Source organism: Peromyscus maniculatus, chromosome 1 (assembly GCF_049852395.1).
Source record: "Peromyscus maniculatus bairdii isolate BWxNUB_F1_BW_parent chromosome 1, HU_Pman_BW_mat_3.1, whole genome shotgun sequence".
NCBI lineage: Eukaryota > Metazoa > Chordata > Mammalia > Rodentia > Cricetidae > Peromyscus > Peromyscus maniculatus.
Window position 1 is genome coordinate 52,321,528 of NC_134852.1, and position 22,584 is coordinate 52,344,111.

A 22,584-nucleotide genomic window follows, 5' to 3' on the forward strand; every position below is an offset into this window, starting at 1 on the left:
GTTTCATTTTTTTCCTGAGATGTTTAAATACTGACAGTTGTAATATCAGTCACGCATTAAGCAAGGTGCGTATGTCATTGCTCATGGTGACAGCTCTTCCATGAACGGCAAACACGCCCCGTGCCTGGGGATGGCTGAGCACTGTGTTTGCCTAGTGAGTTCCTCCCTGGCAGAGCCTGCTGTCTGTGAGCCTGTTTCACTTCTCCTTTATATGCTGCATGGGGTATTGAGATGAGAAAGACCAGAAAAGGATGGGCCAGAACTCACACGCTAGACAGTGGAGGAGCTGTGGGGGTAAGATAAGGGAAGTCTACAATTGAGATGGTATGAATGAGGCATGAGCCAGATGTGGTGGAGCACGCCTTTAATCCCCACTCAGGAGGCAGAGGCAGGCAGATCTCTGAGTTCGAGGACAGCCTGGTCTACAGAGAGAGTTCCAGGACGGCCAGGGCTACACAGAGAAACCCTGTCTCTAAAAAGAAAAGGAAAAAAGAAAAAAGAATGGATAATGAATGAAACATGATGGTGCATGCTCTATCGAAAGAAAACGGAGCGAAGAGCTGGACAGATGACCCAGTAGTTAAGGGCGCCTACTGTTCTCACAGAGGACCAGAGTTTGGTCTCCAGTAGCAATGTCCGACAACTCATTACTGCCAGACTTGAACTATAGCTCTAGGAGATTTGATGCCCTCCTCTGGCCTCTGCGGACACACACAGACACACGCACGCACACACACAAAAGATGAAAACATATATTTTTTAAGAAATAGCACATGCCTTTAATCACAGCAGTTGGAAACAGGGACAGGTAGGTCTCTGTGAGCCTGAGGTCACCCTGGTCTACATAGCCAGTACCAGGCCAGCTAGGACTAAACATTGAGGACTCCCTCCACTCTCCTACCCCCACCCCCATCCCCACCCCCATCTCCACCCCCATCAAAAAAAGGGATAATCTTTTTTTTTAAGAGAATAAAAGAGGTAAATCCGTGAATATGGTCACTGACGTTTGCCCTTCCCCCCAGACTGTCTATATGAAATTTAGCTCTGCAAAAATGTGCAGCAGAGGACTATCCTCAGTCCCTGGGGTTATGTTTTGGCTTTTGAACTACAAGGGGTTCATAGCTGTGGTCTCCTTGTCCCCGCACTGCTCCCTTACCACAGCCATGTTCTGGATGGGAGGCTGTGGTCGGGCATCCCAGACTACTTGACACGTTAAGACCGCAGTACTGGCCTGGAGCCAGGCGAGGGCTGTGGGCAGGGTACAGTTGGCAGTGTGTGTCTCCCAGGATCCACGAGCTGCACTTCATGGATGAGCTGATCAAGGTGGAGGCCCATGATGCTGAGGTGCTGTGCCTGGAGTACTCCAAGCCTGAGACAGGTGAGCCCACAGCACGCTGAGGTCAGGTGCCTGAGCCACAGAAAGCAGAACTGGTGGGAGTCGAGGAAGGGCCCTGTGGCTGGACCGGCCACGTTGGTATGGACTGCCCAGAGCAGGAGCGCTGCAGGCTCATGCTGGTCCCAGTGCCTCCTCAAGGCCCCAGCTGAAGGGGTGAGTGAGCATGTGATGTAAGCTCGTCATCTCCCGGATGGTGTTCCTTTTAAAAAGTTAAATGTCCACAGAACAAGCGCAAGAATATGACAGCAAGTACTTAGAGATCTTTCATCTAGATCCAGGTTTGTAATCCCGTCTGACCCCTTGTCTATCTACGTGACTTCCTCTGCTTTCCTCTCTCCATTGCACTGTGTATTTGTGTATGCTACACGCAGGATAAAATGAGGGCATGCGTACACATTTTGTGTTTTTGTTGGGTGATGGGAGAGTTCAGGCATGATGTCCTCTGACCCTCCAGTACCCTAAGAAGAGCATCTCTATTCACATGACTGTAGTGTGCTAGAGTGTAGCTCATTGGTGGAGTATTACCTAGCATCGTAGCCCTGGGTCCCATCTCGGTCATAAACATCCATACATATACATATATGCACATACACGCATGTGTATGTATCTGTTTATATACACACATATAAAACACTGCTGTACTTATCAAGTCTGTTTATTCCATCTTGATACCATGATGTTGTTTAGACAATGTTCCTTACTCAAATTTTCTTAGTTCCCCAGTATTGTCTTTCATAGAACCTTTGTTTCTAATCTAGGTTCACGTTCTTAAGTGTCTTGGCTTTATTATCATCTTTATTCTGGAGCACCTGCACATCTTAACTTGGTGTTTGGACTTTGGCTTTCTGAAGAGAACAAGCCAGTCATGTAGAATTTCCCAGTTTTGAGTGTGTCTGATTCCTTATCATTTGGTTGAGACAGTACACTTTTGGAATATCCTATCTGTATTAGTTGTATTTGTACTGTTATAATGAAATACCATGACCAAAAACAATTTCTAGAAGAGTTTATTTTACCCCATGGTTCCAGAGGGATAGAGTCCATTAATGTCAGGGAAGGCATGGCATGTGACAAGAACAGGAAGTTAGCTGATGATTTTATCTTCACAGAGAGCAGGAAGTAGGGTGAGGCTATAACCCCCAGAGCTGGTCCCCAGTGACTGATGCTCTTCCTTCAGCAAAGCTCCGCCTCCTAGAGCCTCCCCAAGCAGAACTACCCCTGGGGACCCAGTGTTCAAATGCCTGAGGCGGTGTGGAGCATTCTCATTCAAACCAGCCCAGTAGCCAATCTAGGTGGAGGTACACCCCGATATGGCAAACAGTGGCTTTCCATGCCATGTTTCATTCTTCCATCCTCCATACCCTCTGCCCATCAGAATTTCATTCTACTTCTCAGCTCTTAGACCTTCTCTGAGCCCTCCTGGCTTCAGGCTGTGTTGTTAAAAACTCAGTTCTGCAGGGTGTCAGAGCAGGCATAGTCTGAGGGTCCAGTGAGGGGACAGCCCAGTGGAAGAAGGACGGTGGTGGAAAGTGGTCAGCAAGCAAAGCCTGGCTGGGGCCTAGGGCCAAGACTCAGAGCTGGGGCATGGTTTTAAGTGAGGCTAAGAGAGTGCCTGGGCTTCCCATGGCATCCCACAGAGTAGGACTCACCAGGAAGGAACGCTGTGGTGTGCAAAAGTGCCTACTACTGGTAGGCATGGCACATACATCAAGAATTGCCTTTACTCAGCTGGCTCTGGGGAAAGACCCCCCAGAGCCAAGGACTTGCCCCTTCTTGGTTTGGGGCCGCTTAGCTACGGCTCTGGATCCAAGGACTGCACATCCCAGTCTACCTGCTATGTGGGAGGCAGAGCATCTAGGCAGCCTTTGGCAACCCACTTGTCCTCTCCACTCACAGGAGTGACTTTGCTGGCTTCAGCCAGTCGGGACCGGCTCATCCACGTGTTAAATGTGGAGAAGAACTACAACCTGGAGCAGACCCTGGATGACCACTCTTCCTCCATCACAGCCATTAAGTTTGCTGGTGAGCGCCTTCCCTCCCTCGTGCTGGACCTCAGCAGGCAGCCCCTTTGTTGGCAGGGAACCTGGCATGCCCTGAACCTGGCATGCCCTGTGGTGTACAGAGACAGGAGTAGCAACCCATGGATCTGAAGGCTGGGCTTTTTGGTTTATTGATTTATGGAAAGTGATGTCAGTAAGGTTATTTTTGAAAGTGAATGGGGGGTGGGAGAGATGGCTCAGGGGTTGGGTGTTTTGTTTTGTTTTGAGGCGGGGTCTCACTGTGTAGCCCTGACTGACCTGGAACACAGAGATGGAACACCTGCCTCTCCCTCAAGTGCTGAGATGAAAAGTGAGAGCCACCATGCCTGGCATGACTCAGAGGTGAAGAGCTCTTGCTCTTGCAGAGGACTGAGGCTTGGCTCTCAGCATCTATATGGTGGCTTACACTCACCTGCAACTCCAGTTCCAGGGCACCCAGCACCCTGTTCTGACCTCTGTAAGCACCAAGCACACATGTGATGCACATATATCCGTGCAGGCCAGCTCATGTACACGTGAATAAATAAAAAGTGGGTAGGCCAGTGCAGTGCCACACCTGTAGCTCCAGTGCTCCAGAGGCAAGAGGATCGCCTGGGCTCAGGAACCCAAGACCAGCCTGGCAGCTCACTTTCCTTGTTGCTTTGACAAAGTACCCAGCAGAAACAACGTACAAAGGATTTGTTTTGGCTGACAGTTTAGGAGAAGATACAGTTCTTGGCAGGAAGGTTTGACTGCGGTAGGAGGCAGCATCCACAGTCAGGGTCAGAGAGAGGAGCAGGCTGGGGCTTGTCCAAGACCCTAGTCCATATCGTGCTGCCCACAGTCAGGGCGGGTCATCCCCCCTCAGTTACGCCTCTGCAGACTTCCTCACGGACGTGTCCAGTGGTGTGGTCCTCAGGTGACTCCGATCTGAGTTGGCAGTGCAGATGGACCATTGGAGGCTGAGGAGACGGCTCAGCAGGCAAAATGCTTTTCTGTAAGCATGGTGACCTGGTTCTGATCCCTGACACCCACGTAAAAAGCCATCTATAATCCTAGTGTTGAGAGGGAGAGACATGAGGATTCTAGGGGCCGTCTAGCTAATCAGTGAACTCCAGCTTTAGTGAACGAGGAAGGACCTATCTCAGAAATTAAGGTAGAAGAGGCAGGCAGGATGGCTTAGCTGGAAAAGGTACTCGGCACCAAGCCTGGTGACCTGAGTTCAATCTCTGGAACCCACAGAGTGGGAGAAGAGAACCAATTCCTGCAAGTTGTCCTCTGACTTCCACATGCACGCCATACACTGTGTACACAATAAATTAATAAATAAGGTAGAGAGTGACCGAGGAAGATACCGGATGCAGTCTTTTAACCTTCTGTAAAATATATGTCCAGCCAGGTATGGTAGCATGGGTCTGTAGTCCCGGTGCTTGGGAGGTGGAAATACGTGGATCATTTAATACCATCCTCAGTTATATAGCAAGACTCTGGAGTGTAGCACACACTAGCCTCAAACTTACTATGGAGCTAAGGATGACCTTGAACTGATCTTCCCACCTTCATCTCCCACGTGCTGGGATTACATGCATGGGTCACACACGTGGCTTTCATCTGTTGTTCTTTTGTTTATCTTGCAGTGCTGAAGCCGTGAGCATACTAACCAAGGGCTATACCACTAAGCATCATCTCTGGCCCTTAGTTGTTTGTGTTAGTTTTTTGTGACAGGATCTGTAGCCAAACTGGCTTAGAACTTGAGTTCCTCCTGCCCTAGGCTCCCAAGTGCTGTATTACAGAGTGCTGGAATTACTGACATGCACCACCACCTCTAACTCTCAAAATGCTGTCCCCTCTGTACCCGGCCTTTGTTTCCTTGTGTACCCCTACCCTGCCAAGATCTGCACACACAGTTCGTGTCTTAAGAGGCCTCCCCTCCGCTAGGAAACTTTCTGATCCCTGCAGAATTGGTTGTTTGCCCCGAAGTAGGTTTCCTAGCTCCCCATTTTCCTTCCTGTGTGGCATAGGGCAGCCCTGTCCAACCCCTGCCTCCTCCTCCAGGCACCAGAGATGTCCAGATGATCAGCTGTGGGGCAGACAAGAGCATCTACTTTCGTAGTGCCCAGCAGGTAAGTGGGGTGGCCTCCTTGAGGCTAAGGTCAGGAGTTGGTCAGGGTGTCCTCTGAAGTTTTTGCCTGCCCTGCCAGACCTCAGATGGGCTGCACTTTGTGCGCACCCACCATGTCGCAGAGAAGACCACCTTGTATGACATGGACATTGACATCACGCAGAAGTATGTGGCTGTGGCCTGCCAGGACCGCAACGTGAGGTGAGTGCCTGGGGCCTTTGATGGCCTGGCCCCAGCTTGTTTCCAGCCTGGATCAGTAAGGTCTTACTTAGTTACTTGCTGGACTGTTTTCTCTCTGGCTTCTTCTCCCTGTTCATCTGGTCCCTGAAAAGTTGATGAGACTGATGGACCCAGCATGTTTCTTAGAAGTCTGGCTTCAAAGCAGGGCGTGTGTTGTAACTACTGTAGTAGCAGGTTCGTAGAAAGGAAGCTGAGGGTGAGATCACCCTTCAAAAGAGCTTTTTAGGAGAGCCAAAGGCGGGCTGGAGAGATGGCTCTGGTTAAGAGCACTGGCTGCTCTTCCAGACGACCTGAGTTCAAATCCCAGCACCCACATGGTGGTTCACAGCCATCTGTAACTGTAGTCCTGTGGAATTCAATACCCTCTTCTGGTGTGCAAATGTACGTGCAGACAAAGCAGCCATACACATGAAGTACATAAATAAAAGGAGAGCCAGAGGCTCTTGGCTATAGGCAGCCATGATGAGGCCCTAAGAAAGAGCCACCATGTATAATAACACAGGGGTCCTGAAGGTAGAGACAGACCTTCAGTTCCCAGAATGTTAGCAGAAGTACAGCATCACAGGCAGCATTAGGAGCGGGACCCCAAAGGAGAAATAGGCCTTCCAGTTCTGTAAGGCAAAGGAAGTTTCTGGCTCTAAGAGATTCCCAGAGGGGCTCAGGATGGGAGGTTTCATATGACCCAGAAGTCACAAGGCTCTGATAACAGTAGTTATAATTCAAGGTTGCCTCCCAGCTGTATGGGGGAGAGAAAGAACTCAGCTCTGTGTTAGTTGCAAGGTCACAGCAGCTCTCTGTAGCTGAGAGACTGCAAAAGGAAGTGCCCTGATTTCAAGGGGAAGAGGGTGTCATTTAGGATCTGTGATCCTCATCACAGCAGAGCATGCCTGTAATCCCAGCACTTGGGAGAAACATCAGGAGTTCAAGGCCAGCCTTAGCTACATAGCAAATTGGAAGTCACTATAGCCTACATGAGACCCTGTCTCAAAAAAGGGAAGAGGAGGAGGAGCTTCTCCACCAGGCTTAGCCACCAGCCCTACAAAAGACTTGTGCCTCTCCGGGGACTGTGGGGATGGAGAAGTCACGAACTCAGGGCTCATTCACCTGTCTTTCTTGGGCTCCTGTCTGGGCTGGAGAATGCTGCTATCAGAGCAGTGGCCAAGGTAGCCCAGCCCTTCAGGAAGCTCACAGTCCATGAAGGGATGTGCCTAGTGGTCTGGGTGAGATGAAGGGAGGCGTGGGAGTCAGCGTGGCCTGTGGGAGGGTCAGGAGCTACCAGGGCTGGCCTGGGGCTTGTTCTCCGCTTCCTCCCTGGACTCCCTCCACCTGGGGCTAAGCCCTAAGCTTGCTGAGTGAAAGGGAACAGATGCCAGCTCATCAGTGCCCAGGAGCAGAGGGCAGCAGGGCCAGGCGGAAGGGCTGGTGTCTTCTGCTCCCACATGGCATCCCCACTTCCCCAGGGTCTACAACACAGTGAGTGGGAAACAGAAGAAGTGCTACAAGGGTTCCCAGGGAGATGAGGGGTCCCTGCTGAAGGTGAGTGTGAGACCACACAGAGCCCCATCTTGCCTCCTCAGATCTGTGTCCTTAGCGTTTATTGAAACGGTCGCACCGATCAGCACCCACCTAGGCCCGGCTAGCCACGGGTGCTTGAGTTGGGATGGAGGGAGGGGTCCTCTGTTCGCTGAGTGGGCTCTAGTTTGGGTGACAACAAGGTGTGATTGGAGGAGCAGACAGACCTTCACTCCTCTCCTAGCTTCTCCTCCCACAGGACACAGGACAGGGGACACTGCTCAGAGACCCTGGCCCAGGGCAGTTGTTCTGAGTTCAGGCTCCTTGGTAGATCCCAGCTGTGCCTCAGGCTGACTGCGTGACCTTGGGCAGGTGTCTAAACCTGTTTCTTCATCTGTCAAGTGCAAATGGAAGCAGATTCCACCCTAGGGTTGTGTAGAGGGTCAAGTATGCAGTCCTGAGCACTTTGCCCAGGGCCTGGCCACCATCATTTCCGCACTGGTGGTCATGACTTCTTCACCTGCAAGATGGGAGCAGGGGTCTCTGCCCTGTCGGGTGTCATGAGAGTGCCCTGAGTTGATTCCCTGAACCAAGTGTCCAGCATGAAAGAGGTGGCCATCAGGGGGTGGTCCTGAGATGGTTGGCCCAGGCCTCCCAATAAGGATAAAGTAGGCAGCCTGAGGTGACATGTCTCTTCCCCCAGGTCCATGTGGACCCCTCAGGCACCTTCCTGGCCACAAGCTGCTCTGACAAGAGCATCTCGGTGATTGACTTTTACTCGGGCGAGTGTGTTGCCAAGATGTTTGGCCATTCAGGTAGGTGTTTGGCGGCCTGCGCCCCTTCCCTGCTCCCACAGCCGGCTCCGAGTAAGGACGCCTCTCTCCTTTGCTTGCAGAGATTGTCACCGGCATGAAATTCACCTATGACTGCCGCCACTTGATCACAGTGTCTGGAGACAGGTGGGCGTGCATCCTGGGGAGGGGAGCTTTCAGCCTGTGGGGTGCTTCAGAGCTCCCAGCCTCCTCTCACTTTGGACAGTGTACACCTTGAGTCATATCCAGCCCTGAGTTCCACCCAGATCTCTCGTTTTCTTGTGACCTTGAGCAGGTCATTTCCCCTCTCCAAGAGAGATGTACCCTCTATCTTGAAAAGTAATGACAATTGAAAGGACGATATATCGCCCAGTCTTCTGGGATTGATTGGTTGTTCCTTTGATTTATCACAGTTCTGTTCCCAGTGCTGTTTTTCTTGAGTCTTAAGGCCCCTAGTTTGCCGGGATGCCTGGACCTTGAGCCACGATCCACAGCCCTTGATCTAAGCTGACAGGGCATCTAGGGAGTGGGATCTTGGCTATGATGATATAGGGGCTCCAGGCTCAGACATGGCAGTAGCTCCCACATACACTTCCTTTTGCTTTCTGCCCTGGTCTTTGAAGCTGTGTGTTCATCTGGCACCTGGGCCCAGAGATCACCACCTGCATGAAGCAGCATTTGCTGGAGATCAATCATCAGGAGCAGCAGCAGCAGCAGCAGCAGCGGCAGCCCAAGCACCAGAAGTGGAGCAGTGCCCCCAGGTCCTGCCAGTCCCAAGACCGGTGAAGTGGCCAAGGCCTAGGAAGCCCTGAGCCGAGCCCTTCCATAGTCTTAGCCTGGGGGAATGTCAGGCTTTGGAAACAAAGTTCCAGAAACACAGCTTAAAAAAAGGTTTAAGCCGGGCAGTGGTAGCGCTCCCCTTTAATCCCAATACCTGGGAGGCAGAGTCAAGTGGATCTCTGAGTTTGAGGCCAGCCTGGTCTACAGAGTGAGTTCCAGGACAGCCAGGACTATACAGAGAAACCCTGTCTAAGAAAGGTTTTAAAGTGCAGAGTCTTCATGCTTCGTGAGCGTGGTGATGGGGAAGCCCCAGGGCATGGGGGAGAGAAGGACCTCCCCACCCAGCAGTGGGGAAGGGTGCTCAGGACGGGGACCAGTGGGGACTCCGATGGCACTGAGTGTCCTCCTACCCTTCAGCACAGACCTGGGCCTTTGCTTACTTGAGTCCCCAAAGCACATGTCTTTAGTCTTTATGCCTCTCCCAAACTATTTGGAGTGAGCTCCCATAATGATTTTTGTAGGCAGAAGTTTCCTGTCCCAACCACCTACTCCCAAATAACTGGCAGCCGCTTCCCAATTAACTGACTCGGAGACTTAATATAAATTATAAATTCTTGGCCAATAATTCAGGCTTGTTACTAGCTAACTTACATATAAATTAACCCATATTTCTTATCTATGCTTTGCCAAGTAGCTCATGGCTTGAACCTCCCTTTCTACATGTCCTACATGAGACAGGCTGGCATCTCTCCTGACTCTGCCCTTTTCCCATCATTCTCCTAGTTTGATTGTCCCACCTATAATTCCTGCCTGGCAGTCAGCCAATCAGCTTTTTATTAAACCAACCCAAGTGACATCTTCACAGTGTACAAAAGGATTATTCCACAGCAGATTTTTTTATATAGTCTTGTTATCTGGCCCAGGCTGGTCTTGAACTCAGGGCAGTCCTCCTGCCTCAGCCCCGAAGTGATAAAATATGAGTATAAGCCACAATCCTGGCTCAGGTTCTGTTTTGAGACTGAAGGTGTTGGGAGGTTTCCTCTCTACTCTGTGTCTGTCCCTGTCTGCCTCTCACTCTGAAGCTTTGCCATGGCCTCAGTGCAGGCTCCCAGGTACCTGTGAGGACTGGGCCACACCCACTGCTCCTGAGGTGGCATTGGAGATGTCACAGGCAGAGGCACCAAGGGAATGTGCTCCCTTTGGGGTGGCTTTCCACAGTCATGGCTGAAGCTGTGGACAGGCCAGCTCTAGGCAAGTCCTCACCTCCCCCCATTCACCTAGGCTTTCTTTCTGTTCTTCTTCCCGAAGCCAGGAGACATATGTATCCACACCAAGTGAGATCCGCTCCCTGAGCCCTGGAGAACAGACAGAGGATGAGATGGAGGAGGAATGTGACCCAGAAGAGTCGCTGAAAACACCGTCCAAAGAGAGCTTGGACCCAGGTTAGGGAAAGGGTCCAAACTGGGATTATAACAGTTGAGCTAACCAGAAAGGGACTTGGTTGAAGTAACGGAAAAGCCAAGAACACCAGTTTCAAGCTGTGCTGGCCCAGGGTCAGGTGACATCAAGAGGAAGGCACTCCCCATTGAGTGCTGTGCACGCCTGATATCCCAGCATTCAGTTCCAGAGCAAGGTGAGGCTGGCCTGCTCAACACGATACTTAAGAAAACCGCTATCAGGTAGTGTATGCCTTTAATTCCAAAAGCAGGAGGATCTCTGTGAGTTCAAGGCTAGCCTGGTCTACCTAGCAAGTTCTCTACTTAGCAAGTTCCATGACAGCTTGCACTACATAGAGAAACTGTGTCTCAAAAAAAAAGAAAAGAAAAAAGGGGGGGAAAAAGACATTTTAAGGTATCTTGCTGAGTGTGGTTGCTCGTACCTATAAAGCCAGCACTTAAGAAGATGAAGGAGGATTGAAAGTTCCAGGCCAGCCTGAACTATATAGCAAGAGCTTATCTCAAAACCAGAAAGAACGCCGGGCGGTGGTGGCGCACGCCTTTAATCCCAGCACTCGGGAGGCAGAGCCAGGCGGATCTCTGTGAGTTCGAGGCCAGCTTGGGCTACCAAGTGAGCTCCAGGAAAGGCGCAAAGCTACGCAGAGAAACCCTGTCTCGAAAAACCAAAAAAAAAAAAAAAAAACCAGAAAGAAAAGGAAGATCTTTTTCTCCGTCCTCTGACTTTGCTTTCTTCACGTTGCCTCTGTGCTCAGGCAGACTCTCCCCTTTGAGGGGCGAAGAGGCCTCTATCAGCTGTCGGCATACACAGCTGCAGAGAAATGAGCACTCCTTCCTAATGCCCAAGCAGAGTTCTGGAGTTGTGTGACTCCTGTTTCCGACATAAACTATGGCCCAGTTCAGAATCAGTCCGGTTCCTGTGGGCTGAGGCTTAGTCAGCTCCACTTGGTGCCTGGCCAAGGTGGTTCATGGTAGAGGGCTAAGGGGGTTTCCCCAGAGGGCTTCCCAGGGAAGGCAGGGAGAGCGCCAGCTCCATTTGATGGAAGGCCAGCTCCCCACATCTGCTCCCCACATCTGCTCTCAGGCTTACAAGAGGGCTGCTCATGTGCTAGGCATCAGAGCTGGCTGAAGAGGAGAGATGGTTGTGTCTAAGTCTCCCTTAAAAGATCCTCCTAGCAGGGTCTATGGTACAGACCTGTAATCACAGGTGATGCTCAGGAGGTTAAGGCAGGAGGATTATAAGCTCAAGGCCAGCCTGGTTTACAGAGTGAGTTCAAGGCCAGCCTGGGGACTTAGTGAGGCCCTGTCTTTAAAAAGGCTGAGGAAGTAGTTCAGTGGTCGAGCATTTGCCTGGTGTGTGTGAGACTCTGGGTTCAGCCCTCAGGACCACACACGAATAGAGAGGAAGCCTTTTCTCAGAAATCACTGGCAGGCTTCCCATAGATCTCACTGGCCACCATGCCTCTATCCTTGAGAACTGGGTGCCTACAGGGTGACTCTCCCCAAGGGACAAGAAGGGGCTTCTTGATGCACAACAGCAGTGTGAGAATTCAGCTGGAAAAGTTTGTTTGTTTCTAGAAAGGTTTCTTCCTGGCTGTCCTGGAACTTGCTCTGTAACCAGGCTGGCCTTGGTCTCTGCCTCCGAAGTGCTGGGACTAAAGGCGTGCAGGTGTTTGAGAGTAAACTAGTTTTTCTTGTTATCTCCCTCACTCCCAGTCTCCTGTTCCATGCTGACCACTTTTACTAGGCTGGTGTAAATCGTGCCTTTCCCTGAGCACCAGTATTCTGTGTGCATTGCAACACAGCCTGTTATGTCTGTAAGTCTGGGTATCCCGGAGCTGCTGTCCCTACCTCCCCTCTCAGAAACAGCTTAGCTGACTGTGAGTAAAGCAGAAGCCCCCATCATTTACAGTATTCTAGTATAGTTATTCCCCTGCGAGTGGGCATTTCTTTCTAATTTCATGCCACATTGTTGCAGAAGCTGCACCTGCCTGTCCTGGGCCGACATGTCAGTCAGTTGAGTATTTTTCCTGACCAGACACGCTGGGTCCTGACATTAGCATTCTTTTTATTTTAAAAGGAAACCCCAAGAATGCTCCAAATTCAGATGGATGCCCTATCTGAAATGATGTGTGAGCCTACGCTCATTCCCCACCACTGTGTTAGGGATTGAACTCAGGGTCCTGCATATGCCAAGCTAACGGTCCACAGCTGAGCCCCATCTGTCTTGGTTTTGATTTTTTTGAAACAGACTGTCACTTTGTAGCCCAGACTGGCCTGGAGCTCTTGCTTCTCCTGCCTCAGCCTCCTGAGATTACAGGCACATATCACTACACCCAGCACCGCCCCCTAATATTTAGACTTGGTCAGTCTTATGAGTTAAATAGTGCATTTATTATCTAAGTTTGTGTTTCTATGACAGTGAGTGAGTGAGGCTGAGCATTTTTTGATCTGGGGGTTCCCGTGCTACTCCTTTTGGAAATGCCCAGTAGTAAGTGTGGTCCGTTCATCTCTGGGGTTGCTTGACCTCTCTTCATGTGTCTATGTGTGTCTGCAGATCCCCAGTGCCTGCTGACCAATGGCAAGCTGCCACTCTGGGCAAAGCGGCTGGTGAGTCTACTGGAAGAATGGGAGTCTACTGGGAGACTCAGTGGCTGGCAGAGGAGGAGCCCTCCCCCTGCCCCTCTTCCGGAAGTCCTTTTCTCTTTCTGTCTCCTTTCAGTCTCAGCTGAGGCAGCCGTGGTTCATGAAGCCATCTGCCTCGTGCCTGCTGCTGTCCTGGCCATTGGGGGGGGGGGGGGCAGGGAACCCAGCAGGCAGTCTGACCTTCCAGGCCTGTCACCTGTGGGGAGGGGAGAGGAACAGTGACTAGATGACCATGCCACATGTGGGCTGGGAGATATATGCTAGAGAGGGAAAGGAGGACTGTCCAGGACGTCAGTTCAGTGCGCTGGCATCTGGCCATGTCTCTTGGAGTCTAAGAAGGGAGAGTGACAAGAAATAGGCCAAGGGACCAGCAGGTGAGAGGCTGGGGGCGGGGGCGGAGGAAGTGTGGACTCTGGGGGCTTCAGGTGGGGCCATCCAGTTGGGTATGCGGAGAAGAAGACACCAAGATGGTGTCCGAGTGGAAGGAGTACTGTTGACGTGGAGGAGGGACAGGCTGGGAGCTGGTGAGTGCAGGCTGGTAGCAGGACCCTAACCTCTAGCCAGGGCCCAGCTCGGGGGTATAGACCTATAATCCCAGTTACTCAGGAGACTGAGGCAGGAGGATCACAAGGTTAAGGCCTTCATGGGCTGTAGAGTAAGGTAAAGACCATCCCAGGCAACCTAGTAAGACACTACGTCAAAATGGAAAGTAAGGTGGGTGTGGGAGGAGGAGGATCAGGATCTGGAGTTGAAGGCCAGCCTGGGCTATGTGAGGCTCTGCCTGTAGTAAACTCACAGGGTTGGGATGTAGCTCAGTTGGCACTCACGGAGCCCTAGGTTTGCTCACAGTCTAAACAGGTGTGGTGATGCACATCGGCAGGCCCAGCACCGAGGGCAAGGGCAGGGTTAGGTCATCCTCTGCTACATAGCAAGTTCCAGGCCAGCCAGGGACAGACACATGAGAACATGAGACCCTGTCTCAAAATCAAACCAAGTAATAATAAGTGAAAACAAAAGAAAGCCGGGAAGCTGGGGTCACACCTCACTGAGGCCTCGGGTTAATCCCCAGTACTGCAAAAGGCGGAACAAAAGACTTATTAGTTGGCTTCATCCCCAGGGCCATACCTAAGTAAGGTCAAGGCCTGGATGCCAGCCTGGCTTTGCGCTGCAGGCCCAGACTTCTTCTTGCCCACACATCATGGTTTCAGTGATATTGAACAGACTTTGACAGTATGCTCACTCCATTCTAAGCTCCTCTGCAATCTCATTTTATCTTCACCTGTCTGGAGATAATTCACTGTTATGTTCTATTATTGAGCTATTTTATATTTAATTTTCTGGAAAGTAACTTTATTTTACATTGTGAAACCATAATAAAGTTACTTTTGTATTAAAAAAACACTTCACTGAAGTAGGGGCTTTTCCTATCCCTATTTCACAGCAGGAAACTTGAGGCTCAGAGAAGTTAAGTCCTAGTCAGCTGTCTCACAGCTTGAAGTTAGATCGTGGACTTAACAAAGTCACAAATGTACGCCCTCCAGCGACAGCTTTGGTAGGAGGCGCAGTTGGATGCAGTAGGAATGGGGCTGTGCCTTGGGTGGTTTGAGTGGCAGAGCTACAGAATTTGTTGGTGAAATACAAGTGAAGTGTGAGGGACAGACTAAGGGGGAGGAGAACCGTGCCACCGTTAGGGCCTAAGAGACTGCAGTGAACCACTGCAGCTGCAAGGCTTTAGGAGGGCAGGTAAGGGTGAGTCCAGAGTAGAGTCCCCAACAGAGTAACTTGGAGCACTTATGTGGCGAGGAGGCGCAGCCTTGGCAGGAGGTTCAGAGCCCAGCCTGGTGCTCACACCTATAATCCCAGCTCTTGAGAGGTAGAGTCAGAAAGACTGGATACATAGGAAGTTCCAGCCACCCTAGGCTATGGGGCCAGTCTATCTGAAAGAAAGGAGGGGCGGGGGAGAGGAAAAGAGAAGGGGTGGGGAAGGAAGATAGGTTCAGGGGGGAAGTACATTGTTTCTGGAAGCTGTTTCTTGGAGATGTGAAGCCCGGAGGCTGGATGAGATCTGTATAGCCCTTTTTGGGGGTGCTGAACACATGGCTAGCTGCCTGACTACTGTCCCTGTCCCTCAAGCTAGGGGATGATGACGTGGCAGACAACTCGGCTTTCCGTGCCAACCGCAGCTACCAGCCTCATGGCCGTTGGGCAGAGCGGGCTGAGCAGGAGCCCCTCAAGACCATCCTGGATGCCTGGGCCCTGGATTCCTACTTTACACCCATGAAGTCTGAAAATTCAGAAGACTCTGTTCTGGAATCATTGGAGCCACAGAACCTGTCAGGCCTGCTTAGTGAGGTACAGCCTGCCCCCCAAGCCCACCAGCAGGCCCTACACTGTGGCTGCCCACTCGGGGGAAGACTGTCCTACTACAGGGGTGAGGAGACAGGGTGACAGGAGACGGTGGAGGGCAGGAGGGCGAGCCCAGGCCCACTATAAGCCATGATTTTCAAGACAAACAAGCAATCTTTGGGAGAGGGTCACTGTGAGGTTAAGAGCTTGGATCCCCAGAACGGCCTTTCTTCTAAGTGGGGGGGTGTTCAAGCGGGTGGAGCCCTGGATGAGCCCTCCCTGCCTGTGACCTGAGGTGAGAGGCTTGCCTCTCTCGTAGTTTTCCAGGAGTAGTCTGTTGTGCTTCCTGTGGTGGTGTTGGTATTCTACTCCTTTTTCGGGGAGTCTGCCACCCAGCCCCCAAATAAATCACACACGGAGGTTTAGTCTTAATTAGGAATGTTCAGCCTTAGCTTAGCTTGTTCTAGCCAGCTTCCCTTAACTTCACTTATCTCATCTACCTTTTGCCCCTGGCTTTTCCTGTTCCCTTACTTCTGTAAATCTTGCTCTTACTCCGTGACTTGCAGGGTAACTGGGTGGCTGGCCCCTGGGTCCTCCTTCTCTGGCTCCTAGCTCTCCCAACCCTCCTCCCAGATTTCTCCTCCCATATATCCTCTCTGCCTGCCAGCCCCACCTATCCTTTCTTTCTCCCACCTTGCTATTGGCCAGTTCTTTATCAGACCATCAGGTGTTTTAGACAGGCACAGTAACCCAGCTTCACAGAGTTAAACAAATGCAACATGAACAGAAGTAACCCACCTTAAAATAATATTCTTCTACACTCTGCCCCGGAAGACTCACAGATCCAGATCTCAGATCACAGATCCAGATCTCAGATCACAGATCTAGATCTCAGATCACAGATCTCAGCCCCTGCTCTTCTTTTCTAGAGGGCAGTCCTTTCCTTCTCTAATATGTACATTTCCTCTTTACCGTGGTTCAGTGCTCACACAGTAATGGACAGACGTCTCAGGAACGAGGCTTGGTGAGCTACCTGTGTCACTCAGAGATACTTGCCACCCTCACCACACACAGCATTTTCTACCTCCTGGAAAATCTCCTGTGACCCCCAGGCAGTATCCCCAACCCCCTGAGGGAGCCCGCGTTCTGACCTGTCCCATGATCGGGTTTGCCTGTTTTCATTGTCATTTTGAGGCAGAGTCTCAGCCTGGAACTCATTACGTAGCTAGGCTGGCCGTGAACTCAGAGACCATCTGCTTGAGCCTCCCGAGGGCTGGGGTTGAATGTGTGTGCCACCGTCCACCAGCTTTGCTCATTCTTGACTGTCCTGTAAGAGTTAGGCCTCTGCTGGTCTTAGGCTGAACCTATACCCCTTATCTGTAAAGGGGCTGCTGATGCCTGGGGGGACAAGGTCTGGCTCAGCAGTGCACTTCACACTTGGTGTCCCTGACTTGGCGTCTGGCAGTGAGGACTGTGGGATCATTCCTCTGCCATCTGTGGCATAACACTGGCAGCCTTCAAGGGCTGGGGGTCCTAGCCCCCTCAGAATGGCTCTGCTCTTCACCCCCAGTCAGAGAGTCCCCAAGAGAACAACCGAGGACATCCTTCCTTCCTGACTCTACAGAGGGAATCCACTGAGACAAGTGAGCTCATCCTCTGCCCCTCAGAGGCAGAAGTGACCGTCACAGGGATGCACAGGTGAATGTCCTCTGCACCAAGGAGAGCCATAGTTACAGGGAGGGAGCCCCTTGTGATAGGCCCAACTGGAAAACTCTGCTCTCCCAATAGCCTGTGGGAGTGGGCATGGGTGAGCATGGGGCAGACGGATTCAGCTGCAGCCTCAGTTTCCCTGGTCCCAGATTGGATGAGGGGTTCTTCTAGGAGGCAGGAGAAGCTGAGATGGGGTCTAGGAGCAGGGTGTGGGCCTCCGGTTCTGGGCAAGGGCCAGTTGTTAATTGCCAGTATCACCCCACCCCTGATGGTGCAGGGAGTACTACGAGAAGGAGGCAGACGCAGGACCTGAAGACCAGCAGGGCGACTCCTATCTCAGGGTCTCCTCCGTCAGTTCAAAGGATCAGAGCCCACCTGAGGGTGAGTGGGGAGCAGCAGGTACCCTGTGGCCTGTGGTGGCCCCTTCTGGGCACTGGTAATAGCCTTGACCCAGTTCTCCAATGTCCATAATACCACAGAAGAGAAATGTGTTTCCTGCCATCACCTGAGGATGCTGAGCACCCAGCTCTGCCACTCATTCTATAAAAATGTGGGGCAACATTGTGCTGTAAGCCTGCATTTAAGACCTCTTCCCTCCTTCAACAAACAGCATTCGGCATTTAAAAAATAAACAAATAAATAAATAAAATTTGTATTTATTTATTTATTATTCATTCATTAAAAAAAAAATATTTGAAAACAAAAAAAAGTTTGGGGCAGGACATATCACCGCCATCCTCCAGGTGGGGAAACAGAGCCCAAAGCAGCTGCGTAATGTGCCCTGTTACCTAGGGCAGGCTCCTGACCCCTGCTCTATTCCTTCAGACTCCGGGGAGTCAGAGGCTGAATTGGAGTGCAGCTTTGCCGATGCCCGTTTCTCAGCTTCCCGGACTGACCCTGGCCCTCACCTCACTGTGACGATGCCCCACGAACCAGGTAAGTCAGGCGTCAAGGCCCCCATCAGCCCTGAGCCTCAGTTTCTTCAGTGGAAACTGGCATTTCCTTCTCGGCCTGGTGGCAATAGTTGTGTGGCAGGCAAGTCTGGATCTCCCCATTGTTTCTCCACCTCTGCTATGACTCATAGTGCTGACAGCTCCTCTCCCCACCCTGCCTCCCATCCAGAGAACCGAAGTACAGAAGAGCTTGCCCAGCCTGAAGTGCCGGGCTTGGCCAGTGGCTCCTTACCCCAGACCCCTGAGCAGGAGAAGTTCCTCCGCCAACACTTTGAGACACTCACTGATACCCCTCCTGAAGGTAGGACCTGACCCTGCACCCAGATTGTGTGAGTGTGCGTGCGTGTGTCCAGTGTGGGGCAGTGTGGAGCCGTGTGACGACTACTAGCTCAGGGTCTCCTCCGTCAGTTCAGAGGACCAGAGCCCGCCCTCCTGAGGGTGAGTGGGGAGCAAGCGGCACCCTTGGGATGGCCCCTGGTAGGGTGGTGAAGGCCAGAAGGGGTGGAGAGCAGACAGTCTGGCTCTCACTTTGCGCTCGAGCATGGAGATGGGGTAGGCCTGAGGCTCCGGGGTGTCTCCTAGAGCTCTTCCGTGGATCGGTGGCAGACATAAAGATCTCAGAGGCTGACAACCATTTCTTCAATCCCCGGCTGAGCATCTCCACCCAGTTTCTCTCGCGCCTCCAGAAGACTTCCAGGTAGAAACTAGTGACCCCACGCTCCCCTCTTCCTATCCCCAGCCCCAAGTGGAGCCATGCCCCTCAGTGACCCCAGGGTACGTCTACATGAGCCTCTCTTTCCCACTGGCTTCTTCCCAGGTTCCCTCCCCGGCTGCCCCTGTACCTTATGAAGTCTCCGGAGGTCAAGCCTGCAGGCCAAGGGGGCAGCCAGCCTAAAGCAGGGCCCCTGAGAGCAGGTACTGGCTACATGTCCTCAGATGGGACCAATGTGAGTATTGGGGTCACTCTCAGGACACAGGGCTGCAAGCCAGGAGGCCTTGTCCTCACCACAGAGCTGTGCTTGCAGGTCCTCTCTGGGCAGAAGGCTGAAGAGACCCCAGAGGCCTTGTGTCTACCAAGTAAGTGTCCCCAGTCCCTGATGAGCGGCCCTGGGTGCCCAGCTGAGCCATGGGAAGTGTCCGCTCAGACCGCGAAGCCTTCCTAGGGCAAGGCTCTGAGACAAGTGTGCAAGTGAGCCATCTGCTTCCTTTACAGCTCCTTCCTTCACAGGCCTGGCCTCCCGTGTCCCTTCTTCCTCAGTGCCAGTCACGGACAGGACATCTGTACCTACCACAGGCCTGGATCAGAGTGCCTGTGCCCTCTCTACATGTTCGTACCTGGAGACAACTAGTTCACATGCCAAGTTATCACGCAGCATTTCTCTTGGGGACAGTGAGGGCCCTGTGACAGCTGAGCTCTCCAGGTCACTTCACAAACCCTTATCCATGGGAGAACTGGCTTCCCTGGGCCAGGAACCTCAGGTCATCCCCACCACAGTGACACTCACTTCTAGAATGGAAGGTCAAGAGCCCGCCATGCCTTCCTGGGGCAACCATGAGGCCCGAGCCAGCCTGAAACTGTCCTTATCCAATGTCTGTGGCCAGCTCCTCTCTTCGCCACCAATGGAGCCACCCACCACATGTATGTGGTCTCAGGAACCTGTGGATATCCAGCCTGGTATGGCAGTCACAGTAGCCAGCTTCCCAGCACCCAGCCCTGTAGATGTGAGCACCTTGAGACTCCACAGCTCTGTGTTTCTCCCAAAGACCTCAGCCTCTGGGCCCCTCACCCCTCCTGGCCATCCCAACAACCTCCAACTCCTAGAGACCAGGTCTAGGATGCCTGGTAGCACCGCTGCTCTCCTGGATCCCACCCCTGGTGAGTATTGCCTTGGGATGGATAGAGCCCTGGCCCATCCTCTGCACTGGTTGACTCATCTCCCAAGTGGGGTACTCAGCCTAGCCCCGGGCCCCTGCTATTTATTCATTCATTCATCCATTCACTCACTCCTTTATATAGTTAATGAGCACATGCTGGGCTTTGTTCTAGCATGTCCTGAGCACATGAAACATGGTGGCAAACCAGAGGACAGAGTTGATTCCTGTGCCAGGGGAGCTACGCAGACCAGTTTAAGTGTCAGACGTATCACAAGGTGATACAAGCCACTGAGAAATAAGAGAAGGGGCCAGCAGTGTAGCTCCAATTTTAGGATGCCAACAAAAGGGCATGGGAGAAGCTTATACCCAGCAGAACTCTGGGAGGAAGAGGAGCCTCAGGACGGAAGAAAGTGCTCCAGGGCCAACAGTCATTAGCCCAGCCACCTGACCTCTCAGGCCATCTAAAAGACCACACTGTCTTGGTCATTCACTCTTCTCCAGCCCCAGATACACCCAGTGTGATCCCGGGCAGCCCTGGACACTGTGGGGAGCCGGGGCTGCCAGCCGAGGTCCTGCCCCCAGCACTGCTTGAGCTGGGCGGTGTAGGATCGGTCTTGCACAGGCTGCAGACTGCCTTCCAAGAAGCCCTTGACCTTTACCGAACGGTAAGCTAAGGAGCCCAGGGCAGGGCAGGAGAACGGGAAGGGCTCCCTGGCAGTCCCTGGATGTCCCCTGACAAGCTTGCCATCCCTTACAGTTGGCCTCCAGCAACCAGCTGGGTGCTGAGCAACAGCAGGCACAGGCCGAGCTGGCCTCCACCTTCCACTGGATCCACAGCCAGCTGGAAGCCAGCAACTGGACGGCTGCGGCTAACCCGGCTCCAGCCCAGACACCGCCCAGCCCAGGTCTGCGGTCCCCACCTACACTGTGTCCCCTGGCCAGCCCAAACCTGCAGGCCCTGCTGGAGCACTACTCAGAGCTGCTGGTCCAAGCTGTGAGGAGGAAGGCGAGGGGGGACTGAGGGCCTGCAGCTCCTCTCCCAAAGCCCTGCTGCTCTGGAGAAATAGATCTGTAAGCAAATAAACTGACTGACTAAATAAAGTTGTTTCCTGGGACCTGTCCCGTCTGCAGAGAGAGGGTAGAGGGCGCCCTGCATGGATGAACCAGCCTGGAGACTCAGCCTTGCTTCGGCTCTAGGCTCTCTTCTGTAGACCTGCTGACAGGGAACAAGGCTTGGCCTGCTCCCCGTGGAGCCTGTCCCTAGCATACTGAGCCGTGGCCCACTGGAGCCCAGCTGCACCCTAGGGAGGAGCCAGCCTTCTGAACCAACCCACAGGTGCTTCCACACCCGCTGGAGCCACTGGTCATCACAGGCTGACCCTGTCCCCAGTACATAGACTCCGCACTGGGCCCTGCAGGGTCTGGTTGCTGTCTCCACTGCTGCAGCGGGGGAGACAAACCACCTCAGGCCAGGCGGCTGTGGCGCATGCCTTTAATCCCAGCCCTCAGGAGGCAGAGCCAGGCGGATCTCTGTGAGTTCGAGGCCAGCCTGGGCTACAGAGTAGGACAGCCAGAGCTGTTACACAGAGAAACCCTGTCTCGAACCTCCCCCAAAAACAAACAAACAAACAGGCTTGTTGGACCAAAGGGATAGTGCTAATCAGCAGCTTGACTCGGTTTCTCTAGCAACAACACTAAAGAGGGGTGGTAGTGGACATTTTCTGAGAAGAAAATAGCTCCCCCCATCGGTGGGTCAGCCCATCCTTTGCCACCACTGTCTGTGCCCCATACCCACACTTGGCTCCCCTGACATCACTTCCTAGAGAGTGAGACGCCAACCTGCACAAGGAACATCAGTCATAGCATGAAATCCAGTTGGTGTGACATGGAGCCACTTCAGCCCCATTTCTCAGCCAGGACAGCTGAAACTCAGCCTGCCCAGCCACTTCAGGACTAATGGAGCACAACCTTGTGTATGTCCACCCTCGGCTGACCCCACACTGAGCATGTGGTCTGTGGAGATCAACACATACCATAACAAGAAGACACTTTACATCCAATTGCCAAATGAAGAAGCTGAGTGTGGATGGCACTCACCTGTAATTCTTTTATTCTAGCACTTGGGATGTGGAGACTGGAGAATCAGGAGTTCAAGGCCAGCCTGGGTTGCATCAGACTCAGCATTAAAAAAAAAAAAAAAAAGATTGAAGAGTTGGCTCCCGGTTAAGAGCATAAACTGCCCTTCCAGAGGACCCAACTTTCGTTCTCAGCACCACACATGTTCACAACCACCTGCAACTCCAGCTCCGTGGGATGCAATGCCTCTGGCCACTGCAGGCACCTGCACTCACATGCACCTTCACACAGACACACGCACACACACACACACACAAGTAATGCTTCTTAAAGGCTCCTTGAGGTGACTTGCCCAGGTCCTACAGCGTAGGACAGACAGAGAAAACGTGGCAAAGCTCAGCATGCAGGTGAGGAGCAGGCTTTCTCCCTTGTACCCTCAGTGAATCCGAAAGACAGACTCCCGTGTTAGCCGCCTTCCCACGATTATGCAAGTCCCTGAGAAACAGGAAAGGTTTGTTTGGGCTTGTGGTTTCCAGCTGTAGCTGGCTGCCATGTTGCTGTGGGCCTAAAGCAGCACAGAATTTAATGGCAGCAGAAGCTCTGCCAGGGAACCTCGTAGGGGCCAGCAACAGAGCCAGAGAGAA

The 22,584-nt window shown here is 52.4% G+C and overlaps 1 protein-coding gene across 8 annotated transcripts in view; it reads left to right on the forward strand.

The window, feature by feature from the left end:
• The window catches only part of Wdr62 (WD repeat domain 62), a 42,562-nt gene extending 21,579 nt beyond the window's left edge, over nt 1-20,983 (forward strand). The window contains exons 12-33 of one of the 8 annotated variants that reach the window (XM_042267984.2): nt 1,287-1,378; nt 3,293-3,418; nt 5,470-5,537; nt 5,616-5,737; nt 7,237-7,312; nt 7,992-8,103; nt 8,184-8,247; nt 8,724-8,861; nt 10,189-10,322; nt 12,892-12,944; nt 15,114-15,332; nt 16,309-16,350; nt 16,897-17,024; nt 17,314-17,417; nt 17,862-17,972; nt 18,159-18,290; nt 18,572-18,686; nt 18,807-18,936; nt 19,015-19,066; nt 19,203-19,865; nt 20,366-20,529; nt 20,622-20,983. In XM_042267984.2, coding sequence (XP_042123918.1) covers nt 1,287-1,378; nt 3,293-3,418; nt 5,470-5,537; nt 5,616-5,737; nt 7,237-7,312; nt 7,992-8,103; nt 8,184-8,247; nt 8,724-8,861; nt 10,189-10,322; nt 12,892-12,944; nt 15,114-15,332; nt 16,309-16,350; nt 16,897-17,024; nt 17,314-17,417; nt 17,862-17,972; nt 18,159-18,290; nt 18,572-18,686; nt 18,807-18,936; nt 19,015-19,066; nt 19,203-19,865; nt 20,366-20,529; nt 20,622-20,885 — 3,109 coding nt within the window. In that variant the 3' untranslated portion in view covers nt 20,886-20,983. Of the gene's footprint in view, nt 1-1,286; nt 1,379-3,292; nt 3,419-5,469; nt 5,538-5,615; nt 5,738-7,236; nt 7,313-7,991; nt 8,104-8,183; nt 8,248-8,723; nt 8,862-10,188; nt 10,323-12,891; nt 12,945-15,113; nt 15,333-16,308; nt 16,351-16,896; nt 17,025-17,313; nt 17,418-17,828; nt 17,973-18,158; nt 18,291-18,571; nt 18,687-18,806; nt 18,937-19,014; nt 19,067-19,202; nt 19,866-20,365; nt 20,530-20,621 lie in introns of all 8 variants that reach the window. The other 7 variants (XM_076543277.1, XM_076543396.1, XM_076543462.1 and 4 more) reach the window with 7 other exon arrangements.
• The last annotated feature ends 1,601 nt before the right edge of the window (nt 20,984-22,584 follow it).